The sequence below is a fragment of the Lonchura striata genome, chromosome 24 (genome assembly GCF_046129695.1).
Source record: "Lonchura striata isolate bLonStr1 chromosome 24, bLonStr1.mat, whole genome shotgun sequence".
Taxonomy (NCBI): Eukaryota; Metazoa; Chordata; class Aves; order Passeriformes; family Estrildidae; genus Lonchura; species Lonchura striata.
In genome coordinates this window covers 7,214,040-7,231,749 of record NC_134626.1, presented here as the reverse complement: position 1 = coordinate 7,231,749, position 17,710 = coordinate 7,214,040, and the positions used below count along the sequence as shown (strand labels likewise).

Sequence of the window (17,710 nt, the reverse complement as noted above, 5' to 3'; positions counted from 1 at the left end):
ATTTAAAATATAAATATAAAAATATAAGATATAGTAAAATATAGATGTGTAAATATAAATGCAAATAAAATTATAAACATATAAAGATATATAAAATATAAAAAATAAATAGAAAAATAAATAGATGATGTATCGAAATAAAGAAGTACAAATGCAAAAGAAAACCATTTTTATTAAAAAATAGAAAAAGAAATATAAAATATAAAATAGAAATCTAAATGTATATAAGATATATATTTATATATAAATGCAAAAATATAAGCATAGAAATATATCTTCAAGAACATAACTATAACTGGGATTTTTTAAAATCAGAGGGTTTTGGGTATGTAAAAGGAAGGTTTTAGAGACAGGAGGATGGTGAGTAGAGTCAAGCAACAGATATAAGAGTTGTTAGTAGAAAAATCATATAAAAGTAGGAAGAAAGGATAAATAGAATATTGGTGTGTTTATTAATGTTTGGGTAGAATCATTTCTTAAGTTGCAGAAAAGTCTGTTTGGTGAGATATTAGGAAGGTCTAAGTTTAATAATGGAGTTTTGTGTATTGTATTTTGAGGTTTATAAGTAAATATTGTATTTAAAATAAGTAAGTGTTGTTTTAATTGAAGGTATATGTGTTGATAGAGATTGGAGAGAAGTATTAGTTAATATGTTTTATATATAACTGTAACTGTAAGTATAAATATAAAAGCTATAGCGAGAGCTAAAAGATAATATAAACATAAGTATAAGTATAAGTATAAGTATAAGTATAAGTATAAGTATAAGTATAAGTATAAGTATAAGTATAACTATAACTATAACTATAAACATAACTATAAACATAAACATAAATATAAAATATAAAAGCGATATCAAGCGCTAAAAGACATAAACATAAATATAAAAAATATAAATATAAATATAAATATAAATATAAATATAAATATAAATATAAATATAAATATAAATATAAATATAAATATAAATATAAACATAAATATAAATATAAACGCAAGCGGGGAGGGCCCATGGTTTTGTCTGGGATCATTCCTGCAGCTTTCCAGCAGCTGCCTGGGATCTGCCCCGGGGCTTCCCAGCAGAGCACGGCAGCGATGCCGTCATTCAATTAACAACATCCTTGATTGCCAGAGCTCCGGGAGCAGCACTTGGGAAACGGTCACTTCTTAACTTCATTATTCCAATAGCAGCAATATTTGCTGCTTCGGCAGGGCTCTGCTGTGGGAGGACAAAATCCAGAATTGATCATTGATTCTGAGCCGAGCTAATCGTGGGGTCACAGAGCGCTCAGGGATGGGAAGGTGTCGGAATCGGAGGTGTTGGTGATCCCAAAATTGTGGAAATTCTCTGTCTGTCAGCCCGCTGCCAAAGCAGAAGCCATAATTGGTCTGTGCTGGTTTCCAGGTTGTTTATTCTGTTTATCTCTCACATGTTCTGCTGCCCTGCCCAGCTCTGTCCTGCAGGGCAGCGTGTGGGGCTCTGCCCTCAGTGCGATGTGACAAACATTCAATACCAGAAACTCCCTGGGCTGGATTTACAAGAACGTGCCAATATCTGTCACCCACGTTGGACAGTGTGTCCCCAGCCTGAACCAACAGAAAAATGCCAACACCACAGTGAGACATGGAGGGCATGAAGGAGGAGAAAAAGGACAAGGCACACCCAATTTCCTCCAGCTTGTCCCCTTTGAACCCCTCATCTAGAATTCTAAAATTTTACTTTTGCACCCGTGCCACACTTAATTATTACTGATATCAAACACTGAGAGCTGGTAATTCATCCTGTAAGATTGAAAACTCTTTTCCATGGCCAGAGATCACAGGCAGTGTCTCTGGGGGCTCTGTCCAGGGGGGTCCCAGGGCAGCCAGAGGGAAGCTCTGCATTCCCACAGGAAGGGACCTCCAAGATCTCCTGGGGACAATTCCCAGCCCGGGCTCGTCTGGGGCAGCCGCAGCTTCCCCGGGTCCCTGGCCTCACAGGGAGAATTCCTGCCCAAATCCCAAAATTCCCCCTCCTCAATGTGTCACTTCGGGGACCCCAAAATTCACCGCCCCCCAACTCCAGCCCCGCGCTGGGACCACGGAGCTCCCCAAAAATCACTGCCCCCCCACCCCAGCCCCTCGGGGCTCCCCAAAAATCACCATCCCCCCACCCCAGCCCCTCGGGGCTCCCCAAAAATCACTGCCCTCCCCAGCCCAGCCCCATGGGGCTCCCCAAAAATCACCCTGGGACAGCGGGGCTCCCAAAAACCACCCTGGGACAGCGGGGCTCCCAAAAATCACTGCCCCCCCAGCCCAGCCCCACGGGGCTCCCCAAAAATCGCCGCCCCCTCATCCCAGCCCCTCGGGGCTCCCCAAAAATCACTGCCCCCTCATCCCAGCCCCACGGAACTCCCCAAAAATCACCATCCCCCCACCCCAGCCCCTCGGGGCTCCCCAAAAATCGCCGCCCCCTCATCCCAGCCCCTCGGGGCTCCCCAAAAATCGCCGCCCCCCCATCCCAGCCCCGCGCTGGGAGCGGCCGCGGCACCGCGGGGCGGGGCCATGCAAATGAGAAACATTGTTATGCAAATGAGGGGCGGGCTATGCGAACACAGAGGGCTATGCAATGAGGGCGTGGTTATGTAAATGAACACATGGTATATGAATACGGGGCGTGGTTATGTAGATGAGAACCATATATGGAACTAGGGGCGTGGCCCGGGCGTGGGCGGAGCCCCGGCCCCGCCCCGCGCTCCCGCCCAGAGCCCTCAGAGCGCTCCGAGCGCGGCGGCGGCCGCAGAGCCCGCGGCGGCACCGGCACCGGCACGGGCGCTCCGCTCCGCTCCGCCGCCACCGCCGGCCCCTCCAGCACCGCCGGCCCCTCCGCCAGCGCCCCCTCCGCCATGAACTCGCTGCTCTTCGGCGAGATGGCCCGCGCCTTCTCCCCCGCCGCCGCCGCCTCCTCCTGCCCGCTGGGCCCCGGCGGCGGCGGCCCCGCGGCGGCCGCGGGCGGCCCGCCGGTGACGGCGGCGCTGCGGAACGACCTGGGCTCCAACATCCACCTGCTCAAGGGGCTGAACGTGCGGTTCCGCTGCTTCCTGGCCAAGGTGCACGAGCTGGAGCGGCGCAACCGGCTGCTGGAGAAGCAGCTGGCGGCCCAGCAGAGCGAGCGCGACCGGCGGCTGCGCTACAAGACCTTCTCCCGGGACCAGGCGGTGCAGACGGACGGCGGCACCCCGCCGCTGCTGCCGCCGCCGGGCCCCGGGCACGGCGCGCTGCCCTCGCCGCCGCACTACGGCCGCCTGCCCGGCACCATCTGGAGCTACACCCAGGTGCGGCGCACCGGCGGCGGCGGCCTGGAGACCGTGCAGGGCCCCGGCGTGTCCTGGGTGCACCCGGACGGCGTCGGGGTGCAGATCGACACCATCACCCCCGAGATCCGCGCCCTCTACAACGTGCTGGCCAAAGTCAAGCGGGAGCGCGACGAGTACAAGAGGAAGTGAGTGATGGGGGATGCGGGCGGTGCGCGCTGCACTGCGGGGAAACGGGGCCAGCCCTCCGCGGGAGCGCTCGGGGACAGCGCGGCGGGCACCGAGCTCCCCCTCCCGGGGTGGCTGCGGGCGGGGGATGCGCCCCGCGGGTCGTGGGGGGCTCTTTATCCGGGGAGGGTGGGGGGTTGGACCTCTTCTTGGTACCCAGAAAACTGTGGGATCCATCCCTGGGGGGATGGAGAGCTGGATCTTCCAAGGAGCATTGTCAGCTTAACTTAAAAAATATTATATATATATATATATATATATATATATATATATATATATATATATATATATAAAGTGTGTGTGTATATATATATGTGTGTGTGTATATGTGTGTATACATGTATACATATATATTTATGTAATTTTGTTTTAGAAGGGAAATAATCAGTTATTAATATTGCATCGCATAGTTACTCCTAAATTTAGCTCGCCTTCATTTTTTTCTTTTTTTTGGTCTGATTACTCCAGTAGTCGCCTGTGTGTGCCAGCTCCCCGAAATTAGCTCAGTGCTGCAATATTTGGGTTGCAAATACTGCAGGGCAGCGTTTGCACTCCGAGATGTTGCTGGGAATTAAACCAAAACAAAAGCCTTTGTAAGGCCCGCTGGTCTGGAGGTCTCCCCTGGCCTGTGGCAAGCCCTGGAATGGTGATGGATGGCGTTCCCTTGGATTGCTGTTCGGCTGTGGCAGAGATGGAGGCCAGAGGGGGGAAAAAAAATGTACTTGGGCTTCTGCAGGGAGATTCCTGCATTGTCTGAGGAGCTGCTGTCCTTCGGGGCCGGCGTGGGCCGGAGTTTGGGCATTTTTAGGCTCAGATTGCATTTCCTGCTGGCGCGGCCGGGCTTGTTTCCTGCAGAGCCCCCGAACCCGTCCTCATTTCATTTCATTTCCCGCATTTCCCGGCCTGTGCAGCGTGGCCGGGTCCCTTCTGCCCAGGTTTGCAGACCGCAGTGAGCTCTCTGCTCAGCTCAGCTCGGCAGCAGCTTCTGTAACAACCTCCCCGGTGAAATCACCCTGTTCCCCGGTGAAATCACCCTGTTCCCCGGTGAAATCACCCTGTTCCCCGGCATTTCGGGTTGGGCTGCCCCAGTGCGGCTCCGTGGTCCTTGGCCGGTGCCTCTCCCTGCAGCTCGTGTGCCTCGGGTGCTCTGTCCCGTGTGGCTGTTAAAAAGGCGCTGGTCTCTGTTTTCTAGCCCGGAATCGTGGCTGCCGTGGTGGCACGGGGTGGTTTTTGGTTTCTGCGGCTGGTCCCGGGGAATGGGAGGAGCAGGGAGCAGAAAAAGTGGTGCTGGATGGGGAAAGGGGATCCCACGGCATGTGGGGTGTGGGTTGTGTCACCAAAACTTGGGGCTGCTTCTCCTTTTGCATGGGTACTTGATTTATTCCTGCTTCTGGGGGAGGAGGAGACTTGTGGGCCTTTAGGTTCGGCCTTTCTGCTGACACAAAGTTGATTTCTCTGCTTTTACTCACTTGTGTAAAGCACATTTTTCCCCCACTCTGTGTTCTTGCACGCTCAGGGGTTGCATAAACCAGATACATTCAGCAGAGCAAAGGGGAACTTCAGATCTTATTCTTGCCTTTGAAGGAGGTTTTTCTTGTGGAAAAAAAAAGTAATTAACAGGTATCAACACGTCCCACGTTGGTGGTGTTGTGTCTGCCGTGTGGGTTTTATGGACGCTCATTACTGTGGAACTGGAGTTGCTCACTGTTCTGTGACCTTCAGTCCCACATGGACAGCACACCCTCGTTTTTGGGGGATTGCCTTTTTCCTCTGGGCCCTGAGCTGCCTTGGGCAAGCTCAGGGGGCAGGATTGTGCTGTTTGAATTCCTCCTGGCACTGGGGTGAAGGAGCTGGGATCAATGCCCTGAGCTCCGGGCGCTGCAGGGTTTGTCAGCCACCCTGCAGGGCTTGGGATGGAGTTTGTTCGTGCAGGGCTGGGCTGGCCTGGCACCTCTGTGTGTGTGTGCCTGCACTAAATGCACTCTCCGGGGTTCCCTCATCCTGCTGGGATCCCTTTGATGCTCCGGATTTATTTAGGGAGCCGAGCTGCAGGTGGGACAGGAGCCTTGTGCCTGTCTCCTGATGGGGCTCTTGGGACTTATGGAGAGCTGGCATGAGCACAGGCTCCCAGCCCAGGTAAAGAAGGACAAGAAATGGAAATAAAAGGAAAAGAGCCTTTTATTGCTTTTATTGCTCAATCTGAGAGCCAGCAGAGCCCACAGCCTTTGTGGAGCAGCCAGGCCTTGTAACCTCACCCAGGAGCCACCAGCCCATAGCCAAAGATCCTTAAGCAGATTGTGATAATTCCATTTATTTCCTAGGGCTTTCCCCCCTCTCCCCCCAAGTGGCCACTTGGTCAAGGAGGTTGTGGCTCCCAAATGTTTGAAGTATTTGGCTGTGAGGGAAGGCCAGGCAGGGGATGAACGGGGCACCAGGGCAGTGCTGGGTGTGCAGGGCTCACCTCGGATGCTGCCGAGGACAAACTCCCTGATCTCCCACCTGGGAACTGGGAAATGCAGGGAGCAGTCCAGAGGGGAAATCATCCCTTTGGTTTCCCTTCTTTTAAAGGAGCAGTAGCCTTGCTGCTGTAAAATAATGGTGGGAGATCATCCAGGATGTTCTTGCCAATAGAATTCTGCCTGTGCAGTTTCTGGGATTAGCAATGGCTTTGTCTGGGGGAAATATTTTTAATTTCTTTGTTCCATTCCCTCAAATAATTTTCCTTGGATGTTGTAACACAACAAACTGGAGCTCTGAGAAGGCACAGTCAGTCAAGCACACAGATCATATTTTACCCTGGCTTTTGTTTGTGTCTGAAGCAAAATGTTCCCTCTGAGGAGCCCAGCAGATATTTCAGTCCAAAACTGCTTTTGATTTTTCCTCCAGGTGATGATATTTTACTCAAATGATGTATAAATTTGCATCTTTTCTACTTATTGTGCTGCCTTAATCTCATATTTTTATAGCAATGTTCACAATTTTACACGAGATTGACTTCAGTGAGGGAGTTAACAACTGGAAGAGTTTTAGAGGGAAAATGAAGTTAAATTAATTTCCTGTATATTTTTTTCCAGCTATGCTTGCATTTAGAAGAGCTTTTGGACACAGATCTGACTCCAACTCAGATAATTTATTGTTTATCTATCAGATCTTTTGTATTTTTTACCTATCATTACCCTTTTAGCAGGAAAAAGCAAAATTGTGTTTCTGCAAAATTGCACTTTTGCAGTCAAAGCAGCTCAATAAAAAATACTTTCAGGGACAGTTAATTGAAAATGGAACAGAGTCACATTTTTGAATTTAAAACACTAAGGTGAAGTGATTTTTTTCCAGACAGAATAAAATAATAATAATCAGCCGTGGTGCTTCAGCTGCTCTGAGGTGAGACCGAGCAGAGGGGTTCCTCCAGGAGCAGGTCTGGGCTCCAGGATTCTATATCCCATGGGTTTGGCATCCCTGGCTGGGTTTGGGGTCGGTCCCCTCAGGTTATTCAGGAGAAAAATCTGCTTTTGGGGGAGCTGGGGGAGAGCCCAGCCCTGGCCCGGCTCCTTTGGGGATCTTTGTCCCGGTTTTGGGGCACTCAGGAGCCTCAACAGCCCCGGTGGCAGCGCAGGGAGGGACCTGGGGAGAGCGAGAGGGATGCTCCCCCCAATTAGTTAAATCCTGTTAATCACTCACCGGTAGGGCTCTGCCGTGACACGGGAGGTGTGGCCGTGTCCCAGCCCGGCTGAGGTGTCACCGTCCCGGAGATCCCTGGGGGAGCTGGGACAGGGGCGGTGCAGGTGTGACAGGGACAGTGCAGGTGTGACAGGGGTGGTGCAGGTGTGACAGGGGCGGTGCAGGTGTGACAGGGGCGGTGCAGGTGTGACAGGGACAGTGCAGGTGTGACAGGGGTGGTGCAGGTGTGACAGGGACAGTGCAGGTGTGACAGGGGCGGTGCAGGTGTGACAGGGGTGGTGCAGGTGTGACAGGGACAGTGCAGGTGTGACAGTGATGGGCGGTGCAGGTGTGACAGTGATGGGCGGTGCAGGTGTGACAGGGACAGGGGCGGTGCAGGTGTGACAGGGACGGTGCAGGTGTGACAGGGACGGTGCAGGTGTGACAGTGACGGGCGGTGCAGGTGTGACAGGGACAGAGGTGGTGCAGGTGTGACAGGGACAGTGCAGGTGTGACAGGGACAGGGGCGGTGCAGGTGTGACAGGGACAGTGCAGGTGTGACAGTGACGGGCGGTGCAGGTGTGACAGGGACAGAGGTGGTGCAGGTGTGACAGGGGCGGTGCAGGTGTGACAGTGACAGGGGCGGTGCAGGTGTGACAGTGACGGGTGGTGCAGGTGTGACAGGGACAGTGCAGGTGTGACAGGGGCGGTGCAGGTGTGACAGGGGTGGTGCAGGTGTGACAGGGACAGGGGCGGTGCAGGTGTGACAGGGACAGTGCAGGTGTGACAGTGACGGGCGGTGCAGGTGTGACAGGGACGGTGCAGGTGTGACAGGGACAGGGGTGGTGCAGGTGTGACAGGGGCGGTGCAGGTGTGACAGTGACAGCATCAGTGCAGGTGTGGCAGTGGCTGTACTGCTGTGACAGGGACAGCAGCAGTGCAAGTGTGACAGTGGTTGTAGTGCTGTGACAGTGACAGTGTCAGTGCAGGGGTGACAGTGTCAGTGCTCCTGTGCCAGCAGCAGTGCCCCTGTGACTGTGGCCGGTCAGCTGTGACAGCAGCAGTGGTGGTGATGACAGCAGCAGTGCAGGTTTGACAGTGACAGTACTGCTGGGACGGTGACAGTGGCAGTGCAGGTGTGACAGCAGCTGTACCACTGTGGCAGTGGCAGTGACAATACTGCTATGACTGTGACAGTACTACTGTGACAGTGGCAATGCTGCTGTGACAGTGCCGCTGTGACAGTGACAGTGGCAGTGCCCCTGGTGTGCCAGCCCAGCTGGTGACTGGCTGGCTGCAGTGCTGCTGTGCCAGTGGCAGTGCTGTTGTGACAGTGCCAGTGGCAGTGTCCCTGCTGTGCCAGCCCAGCTGGTCACTGGCTGGCTGCAGTGCTGCTGTGCCAATGGCAGTGCTGTGGCTGTGCCAGTGGCAGTGCTGCTGTGGCTGTGACAGTGGCAGTGCTGTGGCTGTGACAGTGATAGTGTCCCTGCTGTGCCCAGCTGGTGACTGGCTGGCTGCAGTGCTGCTGTGCCAGTGGCAGTGCTGTTGTGGCAGTGGCAGTGCTGTGGCTGTGACAGTGGCAGTCCTGCTGTGCCAGTGGCAGTGCTGTTGTGGCTGTGCCAGTGGCAGTGCCCCAGTGGCAGTGCCAGTGTCCCTGCTGTGCCCAGCTGGTCACTGGCTGGCTGCAGTGCTGCTGCAGCCATTCCCTCCCCGGCTGTCCCAGGGCCCAGCCCCTGCACACATTTGTGTATTTCTGGTTCCACGATTACTCTTAATTGCTGCAGATATTGAGTCTGCCAGATGTTGGTTGTCTCTTCCAGCACGGGCTTAGCTGGTACTAAGAGTTGAACTGGAAATAATTGTTTTACCTCAGGATGGTATTTCACTGGGAAGATTAATAAAGTCCACTTGGAAAAGAGATTATCTTAAATTTGCTGCAGCTGGGAAGGACAAAGATTATCATTGTCAAAGGCAGCGCGCGTCAAAACTCACTGGAGCTTGTTTTTTTTAGAGAAGGGAACTTAATAAAAACGTGCTTAAGATAAGCCCTGGAGGAATGTCTGAGAACTTTTAAGGCTAAAATATCAGCAGTAACAAGATGCAAATGTTCTGCATAGACCCAATCAAAAACAAATAATTTTTTCATCCCCCTGGAGGAATGTAACCAGCGTGGCAGACCTGTCCCTGCCTCGATTGGTCACAGGGCTGGCAGGAACAATCTCTGTGGAAAGCCACCTCTTTAATTCTGCTATTCCTGCTTTTCTTTTTCTGTTTTAGAGGGATAATTGTTTTTCAATGTGGCTTTTCACAGAAATTACGGATTTTCCACTGCTTCCCGAGTAGTGGAAAATCCCTGGTCTGGGGGATTTTTGGCTGCCTCTTACAAGATGTGAAGTTTGATATTAAATGCTGGCTCTGGTGAAACCTGAGATTCAGGCTTGAAAAGCCCCTTTTTCCCTGGCCTGGGAGAACGTCAGTTTTCCCTGTGGAAAAGGGATAAAATTGCCTGATGTGAAAAAACCTTGGCTGTGTGGCACAAATACCGAGTTGTAATTGCTGGGTAGAAAGTGGCACTGCTTGGAGCTGTGCAAATGAAGCACCATAAGAGTAATATTTCCTTAAATAATTCCATCTTTCTTTCTAAAGTGCTGCTGCAGAGACACACGTTTAGGGTACACACGGGTATCTCTCACAAATCTCAGGTTTATTTATTTTTTTCCTCACGATACAGCTGGAAACTGGGACTTGTGGGTTGTAGGGATGCAGGAGAAGGCTTGTGAGGAGAGGAGGGTGCTTCTCTTTGATCCTGATTTCTAGCAGTGCTCCACAGTGGGGTTGTGCTTGGAATATTTAATAGACAAAGAAATCTCTGTGTGTGCCTTCAGCTGGTTTGTAATAGGAGGGCTGAGTATGTTATGACTGACTTGAATGAGCTGTTGTTGTTCTGAACTTTATTTTTAAATTAGAATGAAAATAATGAACTTGTTGATAAACTAAGTGGGGAAAAACCCCCCACTTCCTGTTGTGGTTGGAGTTTTAGAGAAAAAACTTCTCTGTGTTTCTCCACGAGAAGCTTCCCCTGCTGCAGGAGAACCACGGGACTGTGTTTGTATTTAGAATTTGGATTCCTCCTGTGATTTTCAGCACCGAGTGGGTCTGGGAGCAAACCCCTCCCATACCTCAGCTCTTAAACCCCAAGAATGTCCCCAGATGCTGCGGTGTGGGCTGAGGTGGAAGCACACACAGGAGCCCGTGATGAGCAGTGATTTCCAGCTCTTCTCGTGGGGCTTTGGAGCAGAGCTGCCCCTGGGGCCCAGGAAGGCTCTGCAGCCACCTCCAGCTCAGCAGCTGCTTCTTTGTGCTGCTGCTCTGCCAGCTCTCGGGGTGGTTTCCTGCATCTGCTTTTCTCTAAGTTTGCTTTTTTCTGCGCTAGAAATACTCACAGGATGTTGTTTTTTGCTCCTGTAGGGGCCCTGTGGGTCCCTTCTAACTTTGGGGTATTCTGATTCTAAATCTCCATCTTGGTGTTTAAAACCAGCTCTTTTTAAAACCAGATTTTTTTAAAAACATTTTTTTAAAAAACAGCTCTTTTTTTGTTTGTTTGTTTGTTTGTACCAGAAAAGAAGAGATTTCTTCCAGGTTTTTTGAAGTTTAAAAGCTTAACAGTGTCTGTGTATGCACTGTTCAGAGTGGCTGAAACTCCTGCATAGCCTTGTGACCGCTTCCTATAAAAAATTACCTTGCTCCAAGAACCTTGAAGGGATTAGTGAGAAGTGATAATAAAAGGCAATAAAAGATAAGAAATGGCATGAGACTGATCTGGCTTGGGAAGCAGGGAGATCATGGAATCACAGGGTGGTTTGGGTTGAAGGGCTCTTAAAGATCCAGTTCCAACCCTCTGCCCTGGCAGGACACCTTTCCCTGTCCCAGGCTGCTCCCAGCCCTGTCCAGCCTGGCCTTGGGCACTGCCAGGATCCAGGGGCAGCCACAGCTGGGTGTGTTTTTCTCACATTTCTAACCTTGAACCTCCCACTCTTACATCTGAAGGGAAGGAATTTGCCTGCGCTTCATGATAAATTTGGAATAAGGGACAAAAATGTTATTGCAGTAGGGCAATAGCCTGGGCACACCGAGAGCTTCTTGAATTTCAAATATATTGTCAAAAATGCCTTAATTTGGGTCGGTCTCTTCTCCCAGGGAGCAGTGACAGGAGAGGAGATGGCTTTGTGAGGCACCAGGAGAGCTTTGGATTGGATATAGGGAAAATTTCCTCATGGAAAGGCTCCCAAAGCACTGGCAGAGGCTGCCCAGGGCAGTGGTGGAGTCACCACCCATGGGAATGTTCAGAAAACGTGTGGATGTGGCACCTGGGGATGCTTTGGCTGAAGGGATCGTGTAGGACAGTGGATCTGGTTTTGATGCCAAAGAAATAAAGAACTTGTCTGGTGTTTCCTAATCCCTGGTATCACCTCGTTCAGGAACTCTTCTGGTCAGCTCCTTATCAGATCATCCTGCTTCAAATTAAACCTGGAGAAAGCTCAGGTGATTCACCAGAGGTGACTTCAGGAAACTTGGGAAAGATTCCCCGACTTTCTCCAGCGCTGTGGCAGGAAGTGGCACACGTTTTTACCACCGCTGGATTACCAACGTGCTTCGTTTCAAAAATGAAAAATTTAAATATTAAATTCTCGGCCGTGGTTCCGAAGGCCTGGGAGCCTCTCCCGTGCCCCTGCAGTGAGTGCTGCTGCTCCATGTGCAGAAATGACATCAGCTGTGGCTCTGGCCTCCTGCAGGAGGGGAGGGCTGGCAGAGAATGCAGCTCCGTGCCCGCTAACGAGTGTCCAGCTCGTTAGGGACCCGGGCCAGCGCCCGTCACCGCTGAAATCACAGCCGAGAGTCCCTGCAGCCCTTTGTCCCTGCGTCCATCTCTCCTCTCCACGTGACTCCTCTGGCTCCCTGTGTCCCACTTCCCCAAAACGTGGGTAATTTGGATCCCTTCCCGAGGGGAGTCTGGGGCTCACCAGGTCATATCAGCCTTTGTGCCTGGGCTGCTCCTTCTGGCTGGGGACAGCTTCAGGTGTCCCTTTTTTGGCTTTTTCTGCCTGGAAGCAGCACCGTTCCTTGCTTTGAGATGGCATTTCCGTGTGTGTGACCAGAGCCTTGCACTGCTGCTGGGTTTAATCTTCAAGCTGATGCTCATTTCAGGGGGTTTGTTCTGAATTTGCACTGAAATCTAGTAAAAAACAGGGCTTGGTGTTGCAGCCCGCACCTCAGTTCCGTGTATCTTCCCAAATTTCTTGTCTTTATGGACAAACCATTTAGAATTCCCCACTCTTGAGGGTTTGGGAGCAGGTGAGCTTCATCCAAAGCTCTGTGTTGGTGCCTGTGGGCACTCAGGGGTGCCTGGCTTTATTTGCTGTGTGTGCACAGACATCAGCACCTGGAAGAGTGCTGGAAAACCTGACAGCTCCAAGATCCCGGACTAAAAAGAGGAGGAATTAACTTGCTCCCCTTCATGTGGGCAAGGGAAGTTGGTAATTTGCAGTGGCTCATGCAGCCAGGGAGTGCTGAAGGAAGTGATGATTTACAGCAGGGCTGCATCCCCCTTGCCTTCAGTGAGTGACTCAGGCTGGAGCCCGAGATCAAAGGGATCCTGCCTCAGGACTGATTCCAAATCTGTCATTCCACTGAAAGTGTCCCTCTGCCTGTGCGTTCTTACAGGTAAAATTTGGCTCTGAGGGGAGAAAATACAACTATGCCATTTTTCTTTATTTTTCTTAAATGAAGCTCCCTCTGACACAGAGCACAGAATTTAAATTGAGCAGGCCTGTGTCAGTTCAGTCACAGAATTTGACCCTGATGAGTCAATTCTGGTTAAAGAGAAAACCAGGGACTGCTGTAAATTTACCGGATTCCATAAAATGGCAGGGGGTGCATTAATACTGAATTGCAGTGGGGATGTATTAATATCAGTATTTAATACTTCAAGCAGCTGCTGTCGTTAAAACTGCTGCAAGAAATTCCCCCTCTCTCAGGCAGAAAATATTTCTTTATTTCCCTCTCTTCCATAAGGCATTCACCATATGCTGAAGCATTGGGCAGTCTGGAATATTTTCCCATCTTTTTAAATCAAATTTTTCACCCAGATGACTATGCCAGAATCACCTCACCTTTGGCTCTTTTTGCAATTTTTAAAACACTTGCTTTTTAATTTTTTCCCCCTCTCTTTTTCATTATTTTCTTTTGAGCAAGGGAGAAACGGGGAGCTCAGAGCAGTTAAAAATTCCTTAATGCCCTGGAAAATGCGTTCCTGCTAATCTGTATTCCCGGCCTGGCCCAGAGCTGCTGGCAGCAGCAGAGCAGCTTCCCCTGCTCAGGGACAAAGTCACCCTGGGAATGCTGGCTCCCCTCTGGAGCACGGGCAGAGCTGCACAGAAACCCTTTTCCTCCCTCCCCTCCTCTCCTGTTATTGTATCGAGCATGGCTGAATAAAGGGATAGACAGGTTCAAAGGCTCACAAGGTAAAATGTTGAGTTTATTAGAAACCACACATTCTTTTAGTGAGAGCTACCATAAAGGTGAACTTGATTGGTCTTTAATCATTACTTTTTACACTGTTGGTTAATTAGGAACAACACCCTTCTTGTAAACATCTTGCAATTACCAACACTGCCTTGGGGGTTCCCTTTGGGGATTTTTGGGGTTTCCCCTGGGGGCAGGTGTGGGAATGCAGAGCTTCCCTCTGGCTGCCCTGGGACCCTGGCAGGGGTCAGGAACCCCCTGGACAGAGCCCCCAGAGACACTGGCTGTGATCTCTGCCCATGGAAAAGAGTTTTCAATCTCACAGGATGAATTACCAGCTCTGAGTGTTTGATATCAGTAATAATTAAGTGTGGCACGGGTGCAAAAGTAAAATTTTAGGATTCTAGATTAGGGTCCAAAGGGGACAAGCTGGAGGAAATTGGGTGTGCCTTGTCCTTTTTCTCCTTCTTCATGCCCTCCATGTCTCACTGTGGTGTTGGCATTTTTCTGTTGGTTCAGGCTGGGGACACACTGTCCAACGTGGGTGACAGATATTGGCACGTTCTTGTAAATGCAGCCCAGGGAGTTTCTGGTATTGAATGTTTGTCACATCCCACTGAGGGCAGAGCCCCACACGCTGCCCTGCAGGACAGAGCTGGGCAGGACAGCAGAACATGTGAGAGACAAACAGAATAAACAACCTGGAAACCAGCACAGACCAATTCTGGCTTCTGCTTTGGCAGGGGGCTGACAGACAGAGACTTTCTACAACCTCAGAATCATCAACACCTCAGATTCCAACAGGCAGGGGATCCCTCTCTCCATGGATGTGTGATGCAGGCAGGCTCTTCCCTGCTCACTTTCGGTGGCTGGAAGGAATTCACTGTTTTCCCACTTCTTATTTAATGGAGGGGAGGGTGGGAGCCTCGTGTGGGGCTGTGGGCGCAGCACTGAGCTGCTCTGGGTTTGTTTCAGCCCTAAAAGGGCTGTTCCCTGTTTCCAAAGGCAGAGCCTTTTCCTTTTCCCAGCCTTCAGTGGAGCATTAATTCCAGTTGGATCTTTCTCCCCTGAAATTCCCAGTGAGATTCAGCTCCGGGGCTGTGGGCAGGGATTTGTTCCCTGGGGGAGCTGTGGTTTGGGGGGGTTGGGTCCATGACTCAGCTCCATTCTCCTGTAATTGTGGGGCACTGGAAGGCAGGGGAATGAGGTCACTGCCTCAGTCACTCCAGCCCTGTTCCCTGGCCTGTCACAGTGGGGAAAGGCTGGACAATTGGGATTGTTCATCCTGGAGAAGCTCTGGAGTGACCTAATTGTGGCCTTCCCGTGCCTGGGGGAGCTGCAGGAAATAAGGAAAGGGATAATTTATAAAGGATGGAGAGACAGGACAAGGGGGAATGATTTTAAACTAAAAGAGGGACACTTTAGATGGATTTTGGGAAGGAATCCTTCCCTGTGAGGGTGGCAGGCCCTGGCACAGGTGCCCAGAGCAGCTGTGGCTGCCCCTGCATCCCTGGCAGTGCCCAAGGCCAGGCTGGAGCAACATGGGATAGGGAAAGGTGTCCCTGCCACGGCAGGGGTGACACTGGATCAGCTTCAGGCTCTTTCCAACCCAAACCAGTTTGGTTTTCCATGAAAACCAAGTCTGTACTGGAACTCTGCTGCTGTGCATCCCCTCCCTTCTACAAATACCCCAGGGCTGCCCCTGCCCTGGCTGTTTATGCCCCCCGCTGCTAAAAATTCAAGTACTAAACAACTCCAGTTCTTGGAAATCTGTGCAACTGAGGCAGCAAAAGCAACTGTTCCATTTGTCTGAATTGAAGACTGTTCTGCCTTTATACAAATATTTAAAAATGCCTCATCTTGAATTTTATACCCTGCTGTCACCTTTATTCATTTGCTTCCCTCTCAGTGGCAGAGTGCTGTGGATTAATGGTAATTGACTGGAAACCCTGAATTTTATCAATCTGCCTGCTGTGCCAGAGGTGATGAAAGCAGCCTGAGCAGGGGGTACATTCTGTTCCTGTTGTGTGTTCAGGTGTCTCTGCAGCCCCTGAAGAACAGTTTGTTTCTTACCCTCTGTTAACATTTGTGTGGTTACAATTGTGGCACTGCACATTAAATATCTTTACCTTTGTGAGGGCAGTAAAACTCTTCCCATGCAGATCTGGGAATGGATCCATGGGGCACTGGAGGGTGCTGGGTGTTCCTCAAGGGCCATCGGAGCCCTTGAAGAACAGTTTATTTCTTACCCTCTGTTAACATTTGTGTTGCTACAATCTTGGCACGGCACAGAAAATATATTTACATTTTCAAAGGTAATCAAACTCTTCAAATGCAGATAAGGGAGTGGATCCATAGGGGCACTCTTAGGAGTGTTGTGTGTTCCTCAAGTGTCTTCGGAGCCCTTGAAGAGCTTTTTATTTCTTCCCTTGGTTAATCCTCATGTTCTTACAACCCTGAGACTGCACATGAAAGCTACCCTTCAATATATTTACATTTTCAAAGGCAATAAAACTCTGGAAACGTAGATAATGGATCCATAGGAGCACTGTAGGAGTCCTGTGCATTCCCTCCAGTGGCAGCGGAGCCCTTGAAGAAAAGTTTATTTCTTCTGAGGTCAGAACCTCCACACTGCACATAAAAGCTGCGCTTAAATATACTTACTTTTACAAAGGTCATAAAGCTCTTCACACAGAGATAATGGATGTGTAGGGCAGTGCTGGGAGGCTTTGCTGTGCCCTAGGTGTGTATTCCACCTGTCTTTCTGACTCCTGAAAGCAGATAAGCTTTATCTCATTTTTTTTCTTTGTTCTTTAGTAGGTTCAGTAAAAGTATTTAGGGCTGGGACAGAGATTAGGGTGAGCCGAGCTCTCGGTTTTGAATTTGGCTCTGTTTTGAGGCTGGTTCTTAAAGGATGTGGTGGAAGAGGGAGATAAACCCAAAGACAAGGTGAGGAGGGTATGGGCACTCCATTATTTTTGCTGCTTCAGGCTGAAGAGCTGCAAAGGGGAATGGAAATCGTGCAGTAATGAATTCCTGCAGGTTCCTTTCCACAGAAGGGTAATCCTGATCTATTATCACTTGGTCTTATCAGGGCCTTTCCCAGTGACTGAGGAGATAACAGCAGCCTGGGCAGGGAGGGCTATTTATAGACAGCATTTACTCAGGGAATCAGAAAGTAAATAAAGGCCTTTTATGAGAGAGGATGTTCAGCACCACTGCTCTGAGCCTTGTGCAGGTTCCATCCTGAGAGCTGAGCTCAGCCCGTGCACATTTAATTGCTCAGTTCTGTGCTGCTTTAGAGGATGGATCAGCTTTTCCCAAAAACGGGTGATTTACCCAAGTGCTGGGGTGAGAGGAGATGGGAACATCCCTGGGTTCACGTGTGGCATTCACATTTTCTGGGCAGAGAGACATAATTCTGTCTCTCAGGAGAAGCACAGAGAGAAGAAGAGAAAACAATCTTTATCTCTGCTCTTTGTTCTCCCCATGTGGAATGTGGTTGGAGATTGTTCACCTGCACTGATGGCTGGGTTGGATTCTGGGGAAGTTGCTTGGGGTCAGTGCCCAATGGATCCAGCTGTGGCTCGGGCTCTCAGCAGAGTCACCAGTTTGTTAGTTGACAGTTAGTTGGTAGGTAAGTAAGAAGTATGTATGTAGAATAAGACAGTCTCTCTTTAAATAGTATATTAATGTAATAAAGTATAGTTTTAATAAAGCAGATCCTTCAGCCTTCTGATCTGGAGCCAGACATCATCACTTCTTCCCTGAGCCAGGGATGCCCTTTTTTACTATATTCACATGCTGCTGTTTGACTGCAGGTGATGGAAGTGGTGCTGTCCCTGGTGGGTTTGTGCCATCCCAGGGATTTGTTTCCTTTCTTTCAGGCTGGTGTTCCCTGAGAGCAATCCTTCAGGAAGGCTGTCAGCCTCCCTAACTGGGATGGATTTCCACTCTGGGAGTCAGGGGGACAGCCCTGGTTTGCTCTCGGGGTCACACTGAGACCTGTC

General features: G+C 50.2%; 1 protein-coding gene across 1 annotated transcript in view; it reads left to right on the top strand.

Annotated features, from left to right (window-relative positions):
* The first annotated feature begins 2,885 nt into the window (after nucleotides 1-2,885).
* IFFO2 (intermediate filament family orphan 2) overlaps nucleotides 2,886-17,710 on the top strand; it is a 46,995-nt gene continuing 32,170 nt past the window's right edge. The window contains exon 1 of the mRNA XM_021533790.3: nucleotides 2,886-3,481. Within this exon, the coding sequence (XP_021389465.1) occupies nucleotides 2,886-3,481 (596 nt within the window). The remainder of the gene's footprint in view (nucleotides 3,482-17,710) is intronic.